Source organism: Leiobunum rupestre, chromosome 7, assembly GCF_980474605.1.
Source record: "Leiobunum rupestre chromosome 7, qqLeiRupe1.1.hap1, whole genome shotgun sequence".
In the NCBI taxonomy this organism is placed as follows: Eukaryota; Metazoa; Arthropoda; class Arachnida; order Opiliones; family Sclerosomatidae; genus Leiobunum; species Leiobunum rupestre.
In genome coordinates this window covers 28,877,158-28,896,170 of record NC_143390.1, presented here as the reverse complement: position 1 = coordinate 28,896,170, position 19,013 = coordinate 28,877,158, and the positions used below count along the sequence as shown (strand labels likewise).

The following is a 19,013-nucleotide window of genomic DNA, read 5'->3' as shown; positions in this document are numbered from 1 at the left end:
AAATTTTTTAGGTAAATATCATATTTTGACCATTTTGCGAGAAAGGGGTTTGATGTTGAATTTTTTGTACTTTGCACATTGGGATCGCGCGGAGACCGCTCGGGATTTTACGATGACGTAAGGACTACTCCGACCGAGCAAGTGATTCCGCCAATGGAGGACGTAACTCGCCCTCGGAGCAGGTTTTTTATACCCAATGGAAAACGAAAAAAAATTACGAGCAGTCCGCCATCGCTCGGACCAGGCCAATGGAAAACGCTATTAGAGAAGGCAGTGTTTAGACACTATCCGTGCTTTAGGCCCTAAACACGGTGAAAAACAGTGGCGTACCGTACACGGGGTTTGCCAGACAGGTTTCCCTGGGCCCCCGACCTTTTGGTTGGTTATAAGACATGGTAAGATATGTATTTAATTTTATTATTCGTAACATTTTTCATTTAAAAAATCTCACTAATCACAGATGTTTAAAATATGACACTATAATTTCCCTAATGTAAGAGAAAAAATAATTACAAAATAAGGTAAGATATTAAAAGATCGAAGCGTACTTTGTGTTTGGTCCGACAAAATATTTAGTAGGTGCCGTAGGAAATCCGTTGTAGTTGGTCATCAAGGTTTTAGTATAAGCTCCCAAATTGGTAAACTTCAACCACATGCCACGTTTCAAAGGATGAAAGTTTAAGGAAAGCAAAATGTCCATGGGATCACAGGTGGGGCCCCAGAAGACGCTTTTAACATAGTAGTTACTTTGGATTTTAGCGTAGTAATTACTTTGATCGGTTTCATCGAAGGGCTATAACGCAACAGAATCGATTAAACTGTAGTTGAATTTTCTATACAAATATTGGGCCGAGCGAATCTCAGTGTTTTCCCCTATTCTTGGATGCGGTGGAATTTAAATCAAATCGGCTAAAAATGACCGCAGTTATTGAATATTAGAGTTACCAAAGTTGTGCTTGTTATAGATTTATTGGGTGATTCTGTCGAGATAGAGGCTAGAGCGCATAGAACAATGCAAACAATTTTTGGTTTGTTATTTCGTATTTTGTATTTAGATAGATGGCGGTAGCGTTTCCGTTGAGTGGCAAAAATCAATAAGCGTGCTAGCCTTCTCCAGGGCTTCCTTAGTTTTCAAAGCTCTCATCAGGCGATACTTTTCATTATCTCGCCAATGTTACCTCTTTCCTCCCCTCCCAACTTTTACTTCGCGTCGCGAAGTTCGCGAGTAAAGTTCATTTCAGAAACGCGTCCATTGCCACACTTTTGGAATAACCAATTACCATTTTCCAAGATGGCCTTGGATTTCAACCAAAACCCCCAAGCTCGCATCTGTGGGTTTTTACGAACTTTCACAATACATTTCAGACAAATCTGGTAAAAATTACGATTTCGAACTATGCGATAATGTAAAATAAAGGGCACCAACTATTAGATAACTAATAGCGGTTTTTATTTGACTGTTCTCGGGTGCTTTTTGATCACCCTGATCTTCATTTTATGTTCCATTTGCGTGCTCGGATATGTTCCGCACAATTTTCGTGTGTTCCAAGAAATGCTCTCGAGAGCTCTGAGATCGCTTGAAATCGATTGACAGATCAACGGATCAAGATCGCTATTCGAGCAAGTTTTTTTTTGGTGTTCCATCGCATTCGGTTCGCTAGGAGCAATTTATTTTTCGGTGTTCCTTTTCAGCTGGGGAAAAAGCGAGGGGTCGGACATGTGCCTGTTTTGTGTACGGGATTTTGGATTTTTTTAAAATCCAGGATTTTTTATTGTGGATATGTCATACAAAGTCTATGGGAGCAAAATTCTTGGATTTTGGATTTGTGGATTTTTTTCCAAATTTTGTACGGGATTTTCCCAAATGACCGACCCCTCGGGAAAAAGCCCTCGAATCTTATAGCGTTTTCCATTTGACTGCTCGAGATTCGCTCCGAATCTGTCTCTGACTTCATAGATCTCTCCCAAAACCACAAATGGAACATCCCATTAGCATATTCCCGCGCTTTGTGGTTTTTCGTCTGATAGTAATTTGCATTTTTGCGTCTTGGTCTGCCATTTTACCAAAAAGTCTAAAAGAAACACACAAAAATTTGCTCCGATCTCGATCCTTTGATCTGTCGAAATCGGCAGATCGGTTTTTGGGCGATCTCGGAGCACGAGAGAGAGGGAAATGTAACACGCGAAACTTGATTGGAGCAGATCCGAGCACGCAAATGGAACATAAAATGTTGATCAGAGCGATCTAGAGCGCTCGAGAGCAGTCAAATGGCAAACGCTATTAGAAACACGTTCCATTTCTCCCTTGGTCGGTTTTAGATCAATTACATTAGCGACAGATTCGGAGTGAATCTCGCGTAGTCAAATGGAAAACACTATAGCTCACTAAAACACAAAGTGATTTCCATTATAGTATAGGACTCACTTGGGAGCTCTTCGCTCGCTCGGCCAATGACCATGAAAAAAATAGAATTGAAATACACACACCTTTAATACAGATATATTTGTTCGGTTATACTTAAAGGTTAAGTGATTGAGACAGCTAAAATGTCCAGCACTCAACATGACGTATTGACATAATTCACCTAAACGCCAATGCCCAAATTTCACAATTGGTCAAAAATAAAGCTCAAAACTTCGAGGATACTTACCGTTTTCAGATTGTCTAAGTCTGACACCGAGGACTTTAGCGTAAACGTCGAAGGCTTGAATTCCCATAAATTGACCCGGTTCCCCAATTACCCGAAAGCCCATTTCGGGTGGGAAACAATCGTCCAAAGATTCTCGGATGGCAGCCGCTACTTCGGTGAACAAGTCTTCCTTGTCTTTAGGCCCTTGAAACCCTCCTCCGATATCCAATAAGTGAACGCTGTGTCCAATATTTTTCGCTTGTAACACAATTTCTTTGGCCAACTCAATGGCGTCGACGTAAGGCACCGGACTATCCGTGCAATGTCCGACGTAGAAACTAATGCACAAACTCTGTGTTTGCTTAATCATTTCTACAAAAACAAATACCGCAAAAAGTAACGCTCACCTAATACCGGACACATTCATATCTTTCTTTTTGGCTTCTTGTAAGAGGTGTTTCGCTTCCGCGTAATTACAACCAAATTTAACGCTCATTGCTGGGTACGCCGTTGTCTCTTTGCGGGGGTTTAGTCGGATGACCAAGCTAAAGTATTAAACATTATTAATATTCTCAAAGATCTTTGTATCAGGGAGAGAATACGCTACTTCGCGGTGGGGCACAAGGAATTTATTTTGCAAAGTTCGTCCATGGAGTCTATAACCATCCAGCTGATTCCCAGAGAAACTGCGTAAGACAGATGGCTTGGCAGTTTGTAAGGGTTCGAGAACATGATCTTGCTGGAGGGGACACCCAATTTCGAAATGGCCATTATCTCGCACTAGCCAATGTTTTAAGGTAAATCAGAATTAGATAAATCAGTAATTCCAAAATGAGACTACCTTGCTTGAGCAATCGAACGAGACCCCCAGAGCTACGAGTAGTTTCAACAGCATTGGGTCGTCGTTCGCTTTGACGGCTGAAATGAAAGGGACGCAATTATAAACATAAACATATCAAAGCCTTTAAAATCTTATTGAATTTCACCGTAAAATATCTCCACGGATGGTAGCTCCTTTCGCCATATTTGAAATTTCTCTAAGATTAAATCTAAAAATCCCACAAAGAAGGGTTCGTCCCAATCCTAAATAAAACTTGAAGATTTAATACGCTAATATTATTTACTATTTAGATTAAACTGTGCAAAAAAGCGTGTACGTTTAGACCAAGCACGCATAAGGTTAAGTATCCTCGACGACGCGTTTTCTGTACTGTCCATATATTTCCAAATACCTATTCTCCACTTACTGGATTTTCTTCAAGCTGCTTTACGATTAAGTCTTCTACTTCGAAAGCTGAACTGGCTGTTGATATCTCGGAGAACCATTTTTCCCTTTGAATTTCCTACAGAAATTAGCGTTCATTCGTAGCTACATTAAAATATGACCACTTTCGGGATCATCGCCAATAATCCTGGTAGAAATTTCAAATAGAGGAAAGCTCATTTGCTGTGAAAACTTTGTTTTCTCGCTTTTAAAATTAATCTACCAGGATAGTCGCCTCGTATTCATCCAATTAACCTAACAAGGCATTGCAAATACCATTTCAGTCTTCTCCAAGAAGGAATTCCCCGCCATTTTAAACTTCTAACTGTTTCTGTCGAAACTCTTGACAATTATACTAAAACACAATTACCTAATTATCTCCTTTTTATATAATTTTGGAGTTAGAACCGAATAAAAATCACACTCGAGTAAAATAATTCCGAAACACGACTGACATAAAAGCGAATTGGAATTACGTTACACAATCGTGTCTATTGTTTGAACTGTACGCTCACCTTGAAAGTAATTATATATTTTTTAAGCCCATCGCTACATGTTCTCGTTAAATCAACACAACCATAAATTAGGAAGTAGTAACAATAACAACATATGGAAAATTGCATTTTACCCTCGTTCACAAATGTCAAAAAATTAGTAAGAAAATACACCGTGACTGTCAAGAGTTTACGAAATACGTGACATAATATCACCTTGGAAAATCTTTATTCTCAATATATCGCTAAGGTAGCACGTAACGTAAAAATTAGTGAAACAAAATGAAAAAAAAAGATTCAAAATGAAACGATACGCGTGTTAGCATTAGAAAATAGGGTAAGTAAGTAATTTCGGCTTTGGCTAGTGCAAATCGGCCAGTGATGAGCATGCAAGGGGGAGTCAAAAACTATAATATATGAATTAGCCAATTGAATAGATGAATTGACGGGCACGACTGTCGGAAAAACCAGGGCCATGTTGTACGTATCTACTCAACATCAAACAGGCATAGATGCCACTAGCTACATAATAAAAAATACATTATTTTACACAGCATTTAGCATTAAATAATTTTAATAATAACTTAATATTATTAGCTAGTATCTAAAATGTAATAAACGGATAAGTTAGCCAAATGTGCTACACTGTCAAGTCGTTTTTTTATTTTTCACGCGTTATATCTCGCCAACCAAATGGTAGACCTGTTTGATTTTAGGACGTAATAATCTTGTATATTTGCCTTAATTAATGCAAAAAGAATTAGCCTAGGAGCTGTAATAGAACCAATGGCCCCAAAAGGCGGAGAACCGCCGTCCAAAGGACCAAGGCGTAGAGAATAAATAAATAATCAACTAGGCTAATGTTGAAGGAATAAAACAAGTATACAGGAGTTGTGGTGAGCTGCGAAATCGGTTAAGTCAGTGACCGTGAACCCGCGCGAGACGGAGGGGTTCAAACGCGACTAGCGCCAACTGCATACGGAATTTTGCAACTATTCTCATTTTATAGCATTGTTTTCGCGTCGTCTGGTTCATGGTCACTGACTAAACCGATTTCGCAGCTCTCCGCAACTCCTGTACACTTGTTTTATTCCTCCAAGGCATCTAGCGACTTATAATGCCTTTAAACAGGTGGCCGGGTTACAATGCGTAGGAGGGTGGTGGAAAGCCCTTTATGTCACGCGAGCCAACAGATCCCTACACTAACTATTACCGTTAACCTCTACAAGTTTTTATGGGATCCCTTGCTTTCGAAAAATTTTACTGCCAAAATAGCTAAAAATATATGATAACGATTGTTTCCGGAAGCTACAACTAAGAATATTCCTAAATTAAAGTCATTTACTTACGTTTGCATTGGCAAATTTAAAAACGTTTCTTTTCGTTTTTTATATATTTCAATAAAATAGTTCTTCACTAAAACGTCATCCCACTGGCCCTATCAGGCTATACAGCTCTGAATAGGTTTGCTTTAGGACCTTCCTTGCATACCTAAACAATTAACAACAAATATATCACCTTTATTTATTGTTAATTATTTTATAACATCCACGCGTGTATCTCTTTAATAAGAATTTAATTTTAATTATTTCCCATGGATATCTAAAAAAAGTTAAACATTTATGCAATTGTTCCAGTAGTCTTTGTTTCAAAAAGGTACAATGTACAACAAAGTAAAATTTAAAGTTATAAAACTGTGTCCAGAATCCAATCCAAAGCGAATCATGAAGTATTGGCGTTTGAAAAAGTTTTCCTAAAGCGCTAATAAAATGTGACTTTATTACACACAATTCTAAGGGATTTGTGTGAATTAGTTTCACGTACTATGTCCGCCGTTAGTGGTACAAAGACACATGATACGTCAATCGATTGGAAATATCATGCCCTCACAGGGATTGTTAAAATTTGTGAGATTTGGCGATTTTCACCCTAAAATCTACATACTTTTTTTTTAAATGAAGAGCAACTTGGTTGAATATTATATTTTAAGTTGGCACTGATCATTTCTGAACTACGATTTGGGTTGCATTAGTGGGACCCCACAACCCGCTTACGCACTATTGTCATATTCGAATTTCGTGCCAATTGATACATGTGTCAGATTTATAGCCCGGTGTACCGGTAAGATTTAAACCACACCACCGGAGGTCTATCAACAGAATGCCCTACGCCGGCGTCCACAAGCCAGGACAGGTGACAAATCCAGCATGGGTAGTAGAACCCTACTACTGATGGTCGCACCCTCGACGCAAGCCGCGCATCCCAGCAGAAGGTGCAGCAATGGTTCGACCAGCTCGCCACTTCGCACACAGCAGTGCGATAGAGAGCGGATGCTCTTGTGAAATCTTCCAACGGTTTTTTGGGGAATTTCCATTCCCGCTATATTGTAACTTGCTGGGGTCCTCTTCTGGATAGAAGTTTTCTACGCTGGACTCGGTGGCGGCTTAACGGGGTAAAACCTTAATCCTGATAGACAGGTAGATAAAAGCATTGGTCAGCGTCGCCGAGGGTCAGCGAGAGAGGGGAAAACCAGGGTAGGACCAAGCTTTCTTGTATGGAAGCGTTGCTTTTTATAAGCAGTTGGAAAGTGAAATTCGTGGCTACCACTAGGGTAACAATTTAGGCTCTATGAAAAGGAGAGCGTTAGAAACATAGTCAAATAAAATAATAGTAGTGAAATTTCCGTCTCCTAATTTAAGAAAATTAAATTAAGTACTAACAGTCTTATAATTAGTCTATACCACAAGTTCCAGAAACGCGTAAACAAAACGCAAGAGCTCACTAGGAGACTCAACAGCTCTAGCAACTCCGGCCAACACCCCACCTATAGAGGCAGATAGTCAAGCCCCTTGGAAAGAGCTCCTAAAGGGGAACGACGAGCACACAGCAGCCCAAGTAACCCGGCACAGCTGGCACCGGATATTCCGGTGTACTCCAAAAGGCCGGGAAACAGGGCCACCGTGCCCTCATACGGAGGCCCGCCGCCCCACAGCAGGCTACCCAATCCTCCGAGGCAGCCAGTTTGCCCGGCCCCTCTCCGTTAGCCTGAGCCGAAGCCCAGTATCCAGCCCACACCTGACCAATTGATACCGGCGTCATCTAACTTGGGTACGTTCAATAACTCAAATCTGAGAAAAATCTGTTTTTAATTGATGTTTGCTTGATGAGCGCTTGTCATCATAGTGACGTAGAAAGTTACTGAACGGTGTTATTCTAATCAGCGCTGCTTTTAAAGATGGCGGCTATAAATATTACGGGGCCCGAAAATCAGGGGAAGCGAACAGTAGCGGCCCTAGCAAGTTTTTCAGGTGGTTCAAGATCTCTTTGTGGCGCCCCAAACAATAAGCATTCCAAGTCACAATTTATTGGTCCCAATCTATTATTGCATTTTCGGCGCCCCCCTTATGACGGCGCCCGGTGTGGTCGCACCGTTCGAACCACCCTAGGGCCGTCGCTGGAAGCGAAAAATATTATTTTCAATAATTAATGAGTTGGTAAATGACGAAATTGTTGACGACAATATTCTTTATTGTTGCAACGATCAGTCTTTTATTTAAAAAAAGCGAAAATGGCCATTGGAGTAGCTGAGGCATATCAATAAAATGATAGGCCTTTGACCAAACCAGCAGAATTGTTGATTAAAACTTAAGTTGTATAATTTTAACTTCTCCGCCAGCTAAACTGTAAACACCGTCGCGTTTGACATCAAGACATCGAAAAAACCTTCTCTCCGAGATCGTTTTTTTCATGAGCATCGGATGTCCATCGTGAGGTCAAATCGGAAAAGCAAAAAATCGCACAGTAACAAAATGTTGGCATCGATACTTATCGATGTTTTTGATGAGCCTTACTGAACGTACCCTTTTTTTTTTCAAAACCCGGTAACTCGAAACATTCGATTTGTTTAAAAATTAATTTAAAGTGTTCGCGTTTCGCTACTTTATTTCCAAAACCAGGTAACTCAAGAAATTATTTTTCGATAAAATTCCTCTTGGTTTTATTAAGTTAATGTACAAGTGGATTGGAAATTTGTTCAAATTTTAATTTAATCTTTAAAATATAGTTAACATCGGGGGGGGGGGGGGGGGATTGTGCCCACCTAAATGTCCGTGACATCTTGTTTCATTTGAGCCAGAATATTTACCAAAGAGTCTGGTGCATGGCTAAACGCACTTTCATCGCCATCCTTGGGCACCCATTTAGACGACGACTCTTTTCGTATCGACCTTCGGTTAGGCGCCCGCATCTGCGTTCCGCACACTTGCAACTGCGGAATCATGGTTGATTCGTGGGGCACCCACGGCCTGAGTTGCGAAAAAAGCTCCGGCCGGCTCTCCCGACACGATGCCGTCAACGACATCCTGCGACGCGCCTTAGTATCTGCAGGTGTACCTTCCTTGAGCCACCTGGGTGGTCCCGCGATGATGGAAAACGCCCGGACGGAATGTCCCTTGTCCCGTGGTCCGGCGGAAAATTGTTGGTGTGGGATTTCACCCGCACAGACCCTCTAGCGCCTTCGTATTTGTCCTCATCTTCATCAGCCCCTCTCTGGGCCGCTACCCAGGCTGAAAGGAAGAAGCGCCTAGAGAATCGTTTCGTGTTTAAGGCTGTAGCTATTGAGACACTCGGGTCGTTCGGGCGCGAAGGTTTGTCCTTGGTCCACGCCATAGGCCGAAGGATTCGGGAAGTAACGGGAGAACCGCGTTCGTCAGAATATCTGCTGCAACGCATCGCGATCGCGGTTCAACGAGGGAATGCAGCTTCGGTGCTGAACACTTTTCCGCCAGGTTCTTCCTTAGAGGAATGCCTATTCTTCTTATAAATAGTTGTAAATATTTGTTCAAAGTTGTATATTCTTTATGTAAATAAAACTTTTAATTTGAATATTTCCCGGCGGATTTATAAGGAAGGATTTCAAGAGCAATATATTTTTTATCCAGATTTGAAAGAGGTTGTTCATAACCTGTCATTTTTGTTTTTTATATTTTTATTTGACTATAATTTAATAAATTCTTTAGACCGAAATGTCTTTACACCTAAAAGTCGTTACGCCAAAAAAATGTCGTACATGTACGTTTTAGGAGAAAAGAATTAGACCTTTTTTGACTTTCCGTACATTCCGCGCATGCGCCGAGATTTGTTTGTATCAGCGTTTCCATGACCATAAACCATCCCGCCTCGTTTTTTTATGCCATTCGAAACGCTCCCGAAAATAAATTGCAATATCCAGTACAAAGGTGGGACCTGCAGCAATTTGCGACGACCTGTCCAACCTGCACCTGCCAAATTTCTAACCTGTACCACCTGCAACCTGCAATTTTTCCTAAAACCAATGATCTACCCAACCTGCACCTGTAAGCTATTTCACCTGTCCAACCTGCAACCTGCGCAGGTAACCTGCAAATCACTAGCAGAAATACTAATAAAGACATATGCAGAGAAGTATTAATATATATTTTATTGAGGTAAATTCTAAAAAGTAAGCAAGTACATTAGTTCAATCATTTAAACGTATTTTTATATTTATTGTAATATTATCCGAGTCTGGGATATTATTTTAATATTAAATATTAACTGGTCTGTTAAACCGTAGAAATTTAATTATTGGTCTCCAAAATAAACGTATTTTACAGCTAAGATCCACGAGTGACGAGACTAGTGTCAAAAACGAAACTAAAACCAAACCGGCTTTCGAAAATTGATATTACGTCGAGGCGCGAGAGTTAGAGACCGGAGACTGGAGCTGGCTGGGAAAGAGTAACGGAAAACGTAATCCGAGAAGCTACACATTTCCATTCTCCCCGCGGTTATTTTAGCGAGGACAGGCACCAGTTCGTCACAGCATAGTATACATATTGCATACTAGTTTTCTTAGTTTTATGGTGCGGTAAAGCGGACCTTTCTTATATATGGCAGGTTGGCAGGTAAACCTGCAAATCTGCGATAATATGATCTACCCAACCTGTATCTGCCACTCTTTTCACCTGTCCAACCTGCAACCTGCAAAAAAAATTCTATCGTGATCTGATCTGACCTGACCTCCGCAGGTTGCAGTTATCTGCAGACCTGCACAGGACTGGTAATCTGTACAGTTCCCACCTTTGATTCAGTATCACGTTTTTAATCCAAGATTTAATATCCCCGTCCTTTAATCTATGTCGAATCCGTCTTTAATGCCACTTTTGATAGCGAAAGCAATAGATCGCATCATGTTTTCATTTCTTTTCTCTCGAGCCCTCCAAATCACTCCGATCATGATTTTATGTTGCATTTGTGAGTTCGAATATTATCCGAGAGCGATCTAATAATAACCAGCTAGGCTAAAGATTTTTAGCTTATTCACATTTCTACAAGTAAATTTAATTAGTGCTCCACAATTGTTTTATTTTCAGTTTTTGGCTTTTTCAGATAGTATTCACAATTCCACAGAACAATAAGAAATATAAGTTTATATCAACAATTTATATAATGTTATAAAGCAAGGGATTGATTTTAATTGTTTAGAGCTAGATACTACACTTTGACCTTCGACAAAAGACTGAGTTTCTTAGTTCTTTAGGCATAAACGCAAAAATAGCTTAAATTATTGCAATTTTTTTTAAAAGCCTTCTGTAGACACTATAGGCCGTATAATAAAAGGCAAATTATTATGTAATCAACGTATAATTGGTTAATATTGTCATTAACCAGTTGGGTATATTGGGTACGGTGTCATGCGTTCAGACACTTATTACAGCGTTCTATTATTAATTTGCCTATGTCGGAGTTTCTCTAGGGCTGTTACCTTGGTTATACAAAAAGTTATAGTTCCCCGGGAAATATCGAATATATATATATATATATATATATATATATATATATATATATATATATATATAGCAGTGCCCAATCACCGCACACATTCTGTAATGAAATTATAATTATCGAAAATATTCTACTTTGTTACGTTGAAGTAACAAATTCCATATCTTAAATTATGACTTAAAGGCCGAGAACGATAATCCTTTTTCTCGTGCGCGTATTTGGACCCCCACATATCTGAACTTGTTAATTTCTTGAGGAGTGACAGCTTGACCGACGGCTCAGAGCTGTTAATCAATTTGTCATAGATGTCAGTTAAGCTGTCACTCGTCAAAACATCGGATTAGAGGGCTAGAAATTCGCCCTGTTCTCGGCCTTTAAGATATGTCACAAAAATTTTTTATTAGGATGAATTTGAAATTATTAATAATTACAAAGTCAAACAATTTTAATTAGCGTAAAAGTCGAAGGCTCGAATTCCCATAAATTGAGCCGGTTCCCCGATGACCCGAAAGCCCATTTCGAATGGGAAACAATCGTCCAAAGCTTCGCGGATGGCGGTCGCTACTTTGGTGAACAAGACTTCCTTGATATTGTAACGTGCCCCAAAGGAACACATGACAACTATCCAGATCCGCAAACGGTGAGAGGATTGTGCGACACTCCTCTCTACGAGGTCCGCGCTCTGGATAGAAATAGAAGAGCTGCGGCCGAGAGAAGGCAGACCTAGGACAGTAGATACTGTCCTTGGGCAGACTAAAACCAGTCTTAGACGTAGACGTGTCGCTCACGGAGCCGCCCTACGTCGACGTCCAGAACCTGCCGCCCGCCGACCAAGCAGCCGAGAAGCCGCCGCCAACGTAGCCGTTACTTGAACCGCCGTAGAGTCGCGCCTAACTATACCCATGTATATATTCAATTGTAAATAAACACTTGTAAACTAAATCCGACGTCACAATATCCCCTTATCTATTGATGTTTTATTTCCTTTCCTACCCATAACGATGCGAGGGACACCTAATGAACAATGTCTGGAACCCAAGGGCCCAAAATAATAGAGTTACTAAATTTAAATATCACAATAGCGCGGACGCGGATTATGGGGTCCCACGAATTGAATAAAAATCTCACTTCAAATAAAAATTTATTGATGCAACTATAAACGTATAGAGCGGAAATGACCAGAGCTAGCTCAACATATAAATTTCGACTAATTTCACTTAATTTAAGAAATGTATGTAGATTCAAATCGAAAATCTACAAAAAAATCAATTGGGTCACTGAGGCAGTGACGGCGATCCCGTGGGGGCTCTGGGGCTCGAGCCCCCATAGGGAAAAACAAACGAGGGCAGAGCCCCAACAGAAATAAAATTGAGGAAAATAGCAATCAGGGAAAAATTTATAATCTCACTGCCCTTATTTGGGTCCGAATTCGGTTTTTTCACAGAAGTTATTTTGAGATTGCAGATGCGAGTAGCATTAAGATGATATAACCGTAAAATTGATTTCGATAGATTCGTCCAAACAGAAAATCGCCCCGTCGTGTACCGTATTTTAGCTAAAATACCGTCTTAAAGTATGTGGCTTAATTATCTAGCCATATACACAGATATTTTTCTAAAGATATCGACTTTTATTATCAATGTATTCATTGACGGATGAGATATAAGAAAGAACGCTTTAGAAAAATAGATATAGTTATAAAAATTTAGAGCTGTACATTTTCTTGCTGAAGTTTTAAGTATATGCCCGTGCCCCCACAGAAATATATTCCGATCGCCGCCGCTGCACTGAGGGTTTGATACTAGCTATCGATTGATATACCATTTCACCACAAACGGTTCGAGGTTAATCGCAAGAACGGCGGCAGATTTGGCATTGCTTACACAATACGGGAAATTCCCATTGCGATTTTGTGTAAGAAGCGTGTACACTACACTTAAACAGGGTCGGATTAAGCACCTATATTGCCCCATATCTAAGCACGTTTTGGTGCCCTCTTTTGATACTTTAGCCAGGTGGGGGGAGTTCCGAGGAAGCTTTTCAATTTCAACAAATCAGCTCCGCAAAAGACCCTGAAACTTTGGGGCCCCAAGCCTGGGCTTTGGTCGGTTTCTTGGTTAATGCGGCCAGCGTTAAGACATTGCACACATAAGGCTACGTCTACTAGATAGCACGTTTTTTTGCACTGTCTAAATATTTCCGAATACCTATTCTATAAACTTGAATATTTAATACGCTAATATTATATACAATTTAGATTAAACTGTGCAAAAAAGCGTGAACGTTTAGACTGTGCACGTATAAGGTTAAGTATACTCGAGGACGCGTTTTCTGTACTGTCCAAATATTTACAAATACCTATTCTCCACTTACTGAATTTTCTTCAAACTGCCTTACGATTAAATCTTCTACTTCGAAAGCTGACCTATCGGTTGATATCTCGGATATTTATTTTTATCTTTGAATTTCTTACACAAATTAGCGGTCATTTGAAGATCCATTAAAACATGACCCCTTTCGGGATCATCCCGAATAATCCTGATAGATATATCTAAAAGAACAAAAGCTATATTCGTGTAAAAATCTTTGGTTTCCCGTTTTTAAAATCCATCTACCAGAATTATCGGCATTTCAGTCTTCGCCAAGAAGGACTTTCTCGCCATTTTTAAATTATAGATGTTTGCTTCGAAGCTCTTGTCAGTTACATTATAATCAGACAGTATGAAAAGGTCTGCCGGAAGAATCTACGTTTTATACAGTTTTGGAGTTCGACCAAAATGAAAATGAGGTCCAAGTAAGTTATTTCAAAACACGATTGACATATCGCGAATTAGAATTGAGTAACACAACACACAACTATTGTATTGTTTTACCATAAGTCTACAATATTGTTACGTAAGTTTGTCACTTTGTGGAATATGTTACTGAGAGCTAGTAGCGGAGTGACGTCATCACAAGAAGAAAATATCCCCCTAGCGAGGCGTTGTCAAAGGCTACGTGTGACGCGTTAGCAAGCGGGCGCAATACCGTGTCGAAGTCCGTAATGCAGTCTGTCTTGTGAAAAGCTCTCACAAGGATAGTACACGAGTTGTTTATTGCCGATTTTGTTCGAAGTTGTAGACCTATATGAAATTTCCCAAAAGGAGACGTTGCACTACCCATTCGGTTTGCCATGGCAACCGAAAATGTTTTCTGCCACTTTAAGCAAAAATAAGATTTTTTCCTTATTTTACCCAAAGAGTGTTAGCAATTTACCCCAAAAATATTCCTATTTACCCAATCTTAATTAAATTTACCTAAATGTAGTCCAAATTACACATTTCGTGATTTTAAAATTAAAACAAAATTCGTAGGTAAAACCGAGAAAATCTCATGCTTTTTTAAATGGAGATTTTTTTATTTAAGTGCTCAAAAACATTTTCGGTTGCCATGGCAAATCGAATGGGTAGTGCAACGTCCCCTTTTGGGAAATTTCATATCTCATATAGCTCTAAATTACGCCCGACTTTGAACAAAATCTGCAATAAATACCTCGGGTATTCTCCTTGTCAGTAAAACTTTGGAATGTAAAGAATAGGAAGTGTCACACTTATGTAATAATATTATACACTTATGGCTTTACCTATATCGCGTTCAACCTCGGAGATAAGGATGAATTTTTGTAAACAAAAATTTCACAAAGTGCCCCTCGCATAGTAACAATCATTCATTAGGTACTGGTAATATTAACAACATATGGTAAATATAATTTTACATTTTAGCCACTCTCTGCTTATTTTACATGCATTGTTGTACACTGACCATCGACAAATAACTACTTGTCGATGCACTGACATACAAAAAAATACATTCTGTTGTTCGTTACGTAAAAATTGTTACGGAGAAAGTGCGAAATTAGTAAGAAAATACACAGTGACGTTGTCTCATCTTGGAATATCCTTGGTCTGGATAGATCCCAATATTTCTCTAAAGTGACACGTAATTAGCGAAGCAAAATGCAAAATGATTCAAAATCAAAGAATGTACGTGTTAGATACGGTTACCTAGTTTCGGTGTCCAAAAAGTATTTGGTGGGTGCCAACGGGAAACCATTGTACTGGCTCATGATGGACCTGGTGTATGCCCCTAAGTTGGTAAACCTCAACCACTGACCCCTCTGTACGGAAGGAAAGTCCACGGTGACCAAACAATCCATTGGATCACATGACGGGCCCCAAAATACGCTCTTAACTAACTCCGGAGCGTCACATTCACCCGCCGACCTTAACATTTCTATCTTCGTTTTGTTATAAGTAAAATTATAGTTGGGAATGCAACCAAAATGGCCTCCCGTTACGTAGACTGACTGGTAGTGGCCTTAAAGAGAACAAACCGAGCCGTCACTTAAATGATTCACTGCAAAAGGGAGTATAACCCCAGCGGTAAAGGTCAAGCTTCCATAAATACTCTATCGCGATAGTCTAGAACGTACTTACAATTCCCACAGCGAGAGTTTATCTATAGATATTTCTATACACAGGAACGTTTTGGATTAAGGGGGGTACAGCTTGGATGCTAAATTTGGCAGGCTATTTGCACCCCTTCTAAAACAATTTAGCGCTCTTTATAAAAAAATTTGGCGCTCTTTCCAATTTCAACGGGGGTACATTGTACCCCTGTACCTCCGTTCCTACACCACTGTCTATACACTTTCCAGAATGATTGGGGAATTGATATTTTCTGCCATCTAGACTGTCGCGACGGAAGCTCGACCTTCCCTGTTAAGGTTAAGCTTCTTTTAATTACTGAAACCATAAGTGTATAATATTGTTACATAAGTGTGACACTTCCAATTCTTCACGTGCAAAATTTTACTGAGAGCTAAGACAGACTGCATTACGGGCTTCGTCGCCATTTTGCGTCCGATTAATAACGCGTCACACGTAGCCTTTGACATCGCCTCTCTAGGGGGATATATTCTTCTTGTTATGACGTCACTCCGTTACTAGCTCTCAGTAAAATATTCCCCAAAGTGACAAACTTATAGAACAATATTATAGATTTATGTTGAAACGTAACGAACGCAAACTGATTAGTGATTACCATCCTCGGATTGTCGCATTCTGACGCCAATGACTTTGGCGTATATGTCGAATGCTTGAATACCCATGAATTGTCCCGGTTCCCCGACGATCCTAACACCCATTTCGGGAGGAAAGAACTTGGCTATGGCTTCCCGGATAGTGGCGGCTACCTCCAAGAACAGGCCTTTCTTTTCCTTTGGTCCTTGAAAGCCGCCACCTATATCCAATAAGTGTACGTTGTGACCCACAGAGCGGGCTTCGAGGAACACTTCTTTGGCCACCTCGATGGCGTCGGCGTAAGGAGCCGGGCTTTCCGTGCAATGTCCGACATAGAAACTATTTAAGCGCGGCGCTTTAGTCAATTTTCTTCAGAAAATCGCGAGTATATAATACATCTCGTAGAAAATTATTCATCTCCCGATACTGCTAATGTTATTAGCTTGAAACACGTACCTGAGCAGGCTACCACGGATTTTTCATATGGCGTTACGGAAGAAAAAATTGTGCGGGCGAAACACGTCGTTAGTGATTTTCCAAAACTATTTCATAGGAAAAATATCCCTAAACGATAAAATTTTTACACTTCACATATATCCTCCAAAATCTTTTACTGGGAGAAGTAACTATTTTCTTAGTCAGTTCACTAGTCCAAGGTACTAAAGGGTAAATTAATCAAAAATTAACCCAAGACGAGAAAATCGAAAACTTCCGATAATTTTAGTTTCATAATTTACTCAGTTCTATACTGTTTTAGTGTATTATTATCACCTCAAATCTACTTAAAAGATTTCCAACTCTGGGTTGTTTCTGAATTAAAAAAAAGAAACGATTCCAGATACATGTTTCAATTGTACGTCTTACAGTGGTGCCGATCCCATGGGGGCGGCGGGGCCGAAGCCCCATTGGGAAAAATCAATGGGGGCTCTGCCCCCATTGGTAAAACCGCCGATGTTAAAGGCCATTTACTTTTAAGCATCCGTAGCAAGAAAGTGTTGCCAGCAGCCTCATTCCAAGTTTATTAGTGAGCTTCGGCCCCCATTGGGGAAAAAAGCGATCGGCGCCACTGACGTCTTAGATGAATACTTCTATCGTAAGAGGGTGTATCTTATATACTTCTGATTTAATGAAACCATTCAGTCCATCACCTTATTCCATGAACGCTCATATTCAGTTTATCGCTTTCCAAGAGAAGCGCTTTGGCTTCTTCCAAATTGCATCCGAATTTGGCGCTCATTTTTAGATAAGCGGTACTTTCTTTCCGAGGATGAATTCGAATAAGCAACCTGAAATTGCCCTATCATATTAATTTCAGGATTTTGGTAATATAATGTATTAGTTACTTCGCCGCAGGGCATATGGAATGTATTTTGTTTAGTTCGTCTATTGAGTCGCAAACCATCCATCGAATACCAATTTCCGTGGCGTACTTGAGATGACTGGGTAGTTTGTAGGGGTTAGAGTACATGATACGAGTCGCTGGGACGTTCAAATTTAAAATAGCTTCAATTTCGCCCTGTTTTCACGAAAATATAATTAGAGGATTTGAATTTTGCAAATGCCATAATGAGGCTCCATTACCTTACTGGCGCAGTCAAATGAGACATTCAGCGAAGAAAGTAATTTTAACATTAATGGATCGTCGTTGGCTTTCACGGCTAAAACAAACCCCGACAGTATATCAGTATCCTCTCCTAATTGAATTTCTACTCTGAATATCGAACTGCATCATCATCAACGAAAGAGAGACAGAGGGATAAGTCTGAAGGGATTACCGGTATAAATGGCTCTCATGGGGTCCAATATTATTGTTTTCCCGGAGCCTGAGTACGCTTTCGACGACCCTGACCCTTCCTGCCATCAGGATTTCGTATTTTACGAGACAAGGAAATTCCCTTTACTTCGTAGAAAAATACCTGTACAAAATCCGTTGATAATCACAAATAATTCGATTAGGAAATAGAATTTGCCACTTGGTCATAAAAATAGCCGAGATCTAAAGTGCTGATAGTGAAAATCGTTGTTGAAGCTGTGTGATATTCATAGTAGAAATGAATACATTTAAATCTTCTACCGTAAAATATTTCCACCGCGGGTAGTTCTTTTCTCCATAGTTTATACTTCTCTAGAATAAGACCAATATTTCCCACAAAAAATGGTTCATCCCATTCCTAAAAATTGTAAGCCAATTTAATAATAAATCATCATCTCATCATTTTAAATTACTACCGGGTTGCTTTTTAGAACTTCGACGACATTTTCTTCCACTTCCGATTCAGTATTTGCCAATGATATTTCCGCTAACCATCGCTCTCTTTCAACTTCCTTCAGTATTTTATAAAATTTAAAATTATGCTGACGTTAAAATTTGTGGTCTCTGAAAATTGAAATTACAAACCGATTGAGTTTTTTCATTCATTTTGGTTTCGTCCTTTAGCGCTTCTTTTCTCATGAAATAACTTTTTTAAATGAATTTATATTTTGGGGCCCTTTTGACTATTTACAATATGAGATAATTTTCACATCGTTTACAAATTCTCGCGAAGAGCTTATCTTGTCTGTAATCGTAGTTCTAAGTCCAGAAAGATACGCAAGAGCGAGAAAGATGTTTAAAGGGGCCTTATACTTTATTTCTATAGGTGACAAACTATATTCAGCTACTGACAAAAAGTAAGTCGCAAGAACGTATTTAGTCTCTTAATAACTTTGTACGGTAACATTGGCTCCTGCGGCCACGCTCTTATAATACGTTTCAAAATAT

At 39.7% G+C, this 19,013-nt stretch overlaps 2 protein-coding genes across 5 annotated transcripts; both read right to left on the bottom strand.

The window, feature by feature from the left end:
• Nucleotides 1-32: 32 nt before the first annotated feature.
• Nucleotides 33-4,238, bottom strand: LOC149935882 (ornithine decarboxylase-like). Its single transcript, XM_090181254.1, has 10 exons — nucleotides 4,171-4,238; nucleotides 3,878-3,973; nucleotides 3,617-3,713; nucleotides 3,472-3,548; nucleotides 3,238-3,410; nucleotides 3,038-3,175; nucleotides 2,652-2,968; nucleotides 2,488-2,585; nucleotides 549-793; nucleotides 33-488 (listed from the first exon to the last, which is right to left on the bottom strand). Exons 1-10 carry the CDS (start codon nucleotides 4,204-4,206, stop codon nucleotides 455-457), a joined length of 1,311 nt encoding a protein of 436 aa, XP_090037380.1. The 5' UTR covers nucleotides 4,207-4,238; the 3' UTR covers nucleotides 33-454.
• Nucleotides 4,239-14,883: 10,645 nt separating this feature from the next.
• On the bottom strand, nucleotides 14,884-18,744 carry LOC149935881 (ornithine decarboxylase-like). Of its 4 annotated transcripts, none has more exons than XM_090181314.1 (9): nucleotides 18,651-18,744; nucleotides 18,482-18,577; nucleotides 18,327-18,423; nucleotides 17,834-17,910; nucleotides 17,596-17,768; nucleotides 17,401-17,538; nucleotides 16,275-16,591; nucleotides 15,236-15,548; nucleotides 14,884-15,158 (listed from the first exon to the last, which is right to left on the bottom strand). In XM_090181314.1, exons 1-9 carry the CDS (start codon nucleotides 18,702-18,704, stop codon nucleotides 15,116-15,118), a joined length of 1,308 nt encoding a protein of 435 aa, XP_090037440.1. In that variant the 5' UTR covers nucleotides 18,705-18,744; the 3' UTR covers nucleotides 14,884-15,115. The 4 variants fall into 4 exon arrangements, with proteins under 4 accessions (XP_090037440.1, XP_090037441.1, XP_090037442.1 ...); XM_090181315.1 differs by having other exon boundaries at nucleotides 17,834-17,901; XM_090181316.1 differs by lacking the exons at nucleotides 18,327-18,423; nucleotides 18,482-18,577; nucleotides 18,651-18,744 and adding an exon at nucleotides 18,028-18,171 and having other exon boundaries at nucleotides 17,834-17,963.
• Between the last annotated feature and the right edge of the window lie 269 nt (nucleotides 18,745-19,013).

What these genes read in the sequence shown, in the direction of transcription:
- LOC149935882 (XM_090181254.1), bottom strand. Translation starts at nt 4,206, where the DNA reads ATGGCGGGGAATTCCTTCTTGGAGAAGACTGAAATG. An exon ending in TCTTGGAGAAGACTGAAATG is followed by an intron (nt 3,974 to 4,170) that starts GTATTTGCAATG and finishes TAATTTCTGTAG; the next exon opens with GAAATTCAAAGGGAAAAATG. An exon ending in CGTTCGATTGCTCAAGCAAG is followed by an intron (nt 3,411 to 3,471) that starts GTAGTCTCATTT and finishes AACATTGGCTAG; the next exon opens with TGCGAGATAATGGCCATTTC.
- LOC149935881 (XM_090181314.1), bottom strand. Translation starts at nt 18,704, where the DNA reads ATGAGAAAAGAAGCGCTAAAGGACGAAACCAAAATGAATGAAAAAACT. An exon ending in TGAATGAAAAAACTCAATCG is followed by an intron (nt 18,578 to 18,650) that starts GTTTGTAATTTC and finishes AAAATACTGAAG; the next exon opens with GAAGTTGAAAGAGAGCGATG. An exon ending in AATGCGACAATCCGAGGATG is followed by an intron (nt 15,549 to 16,274) that starts GTAATCACTAAT and finishes GTTCTCTTTAAG; the next exon opens with GCCACTACCAGTCAGTCTAC.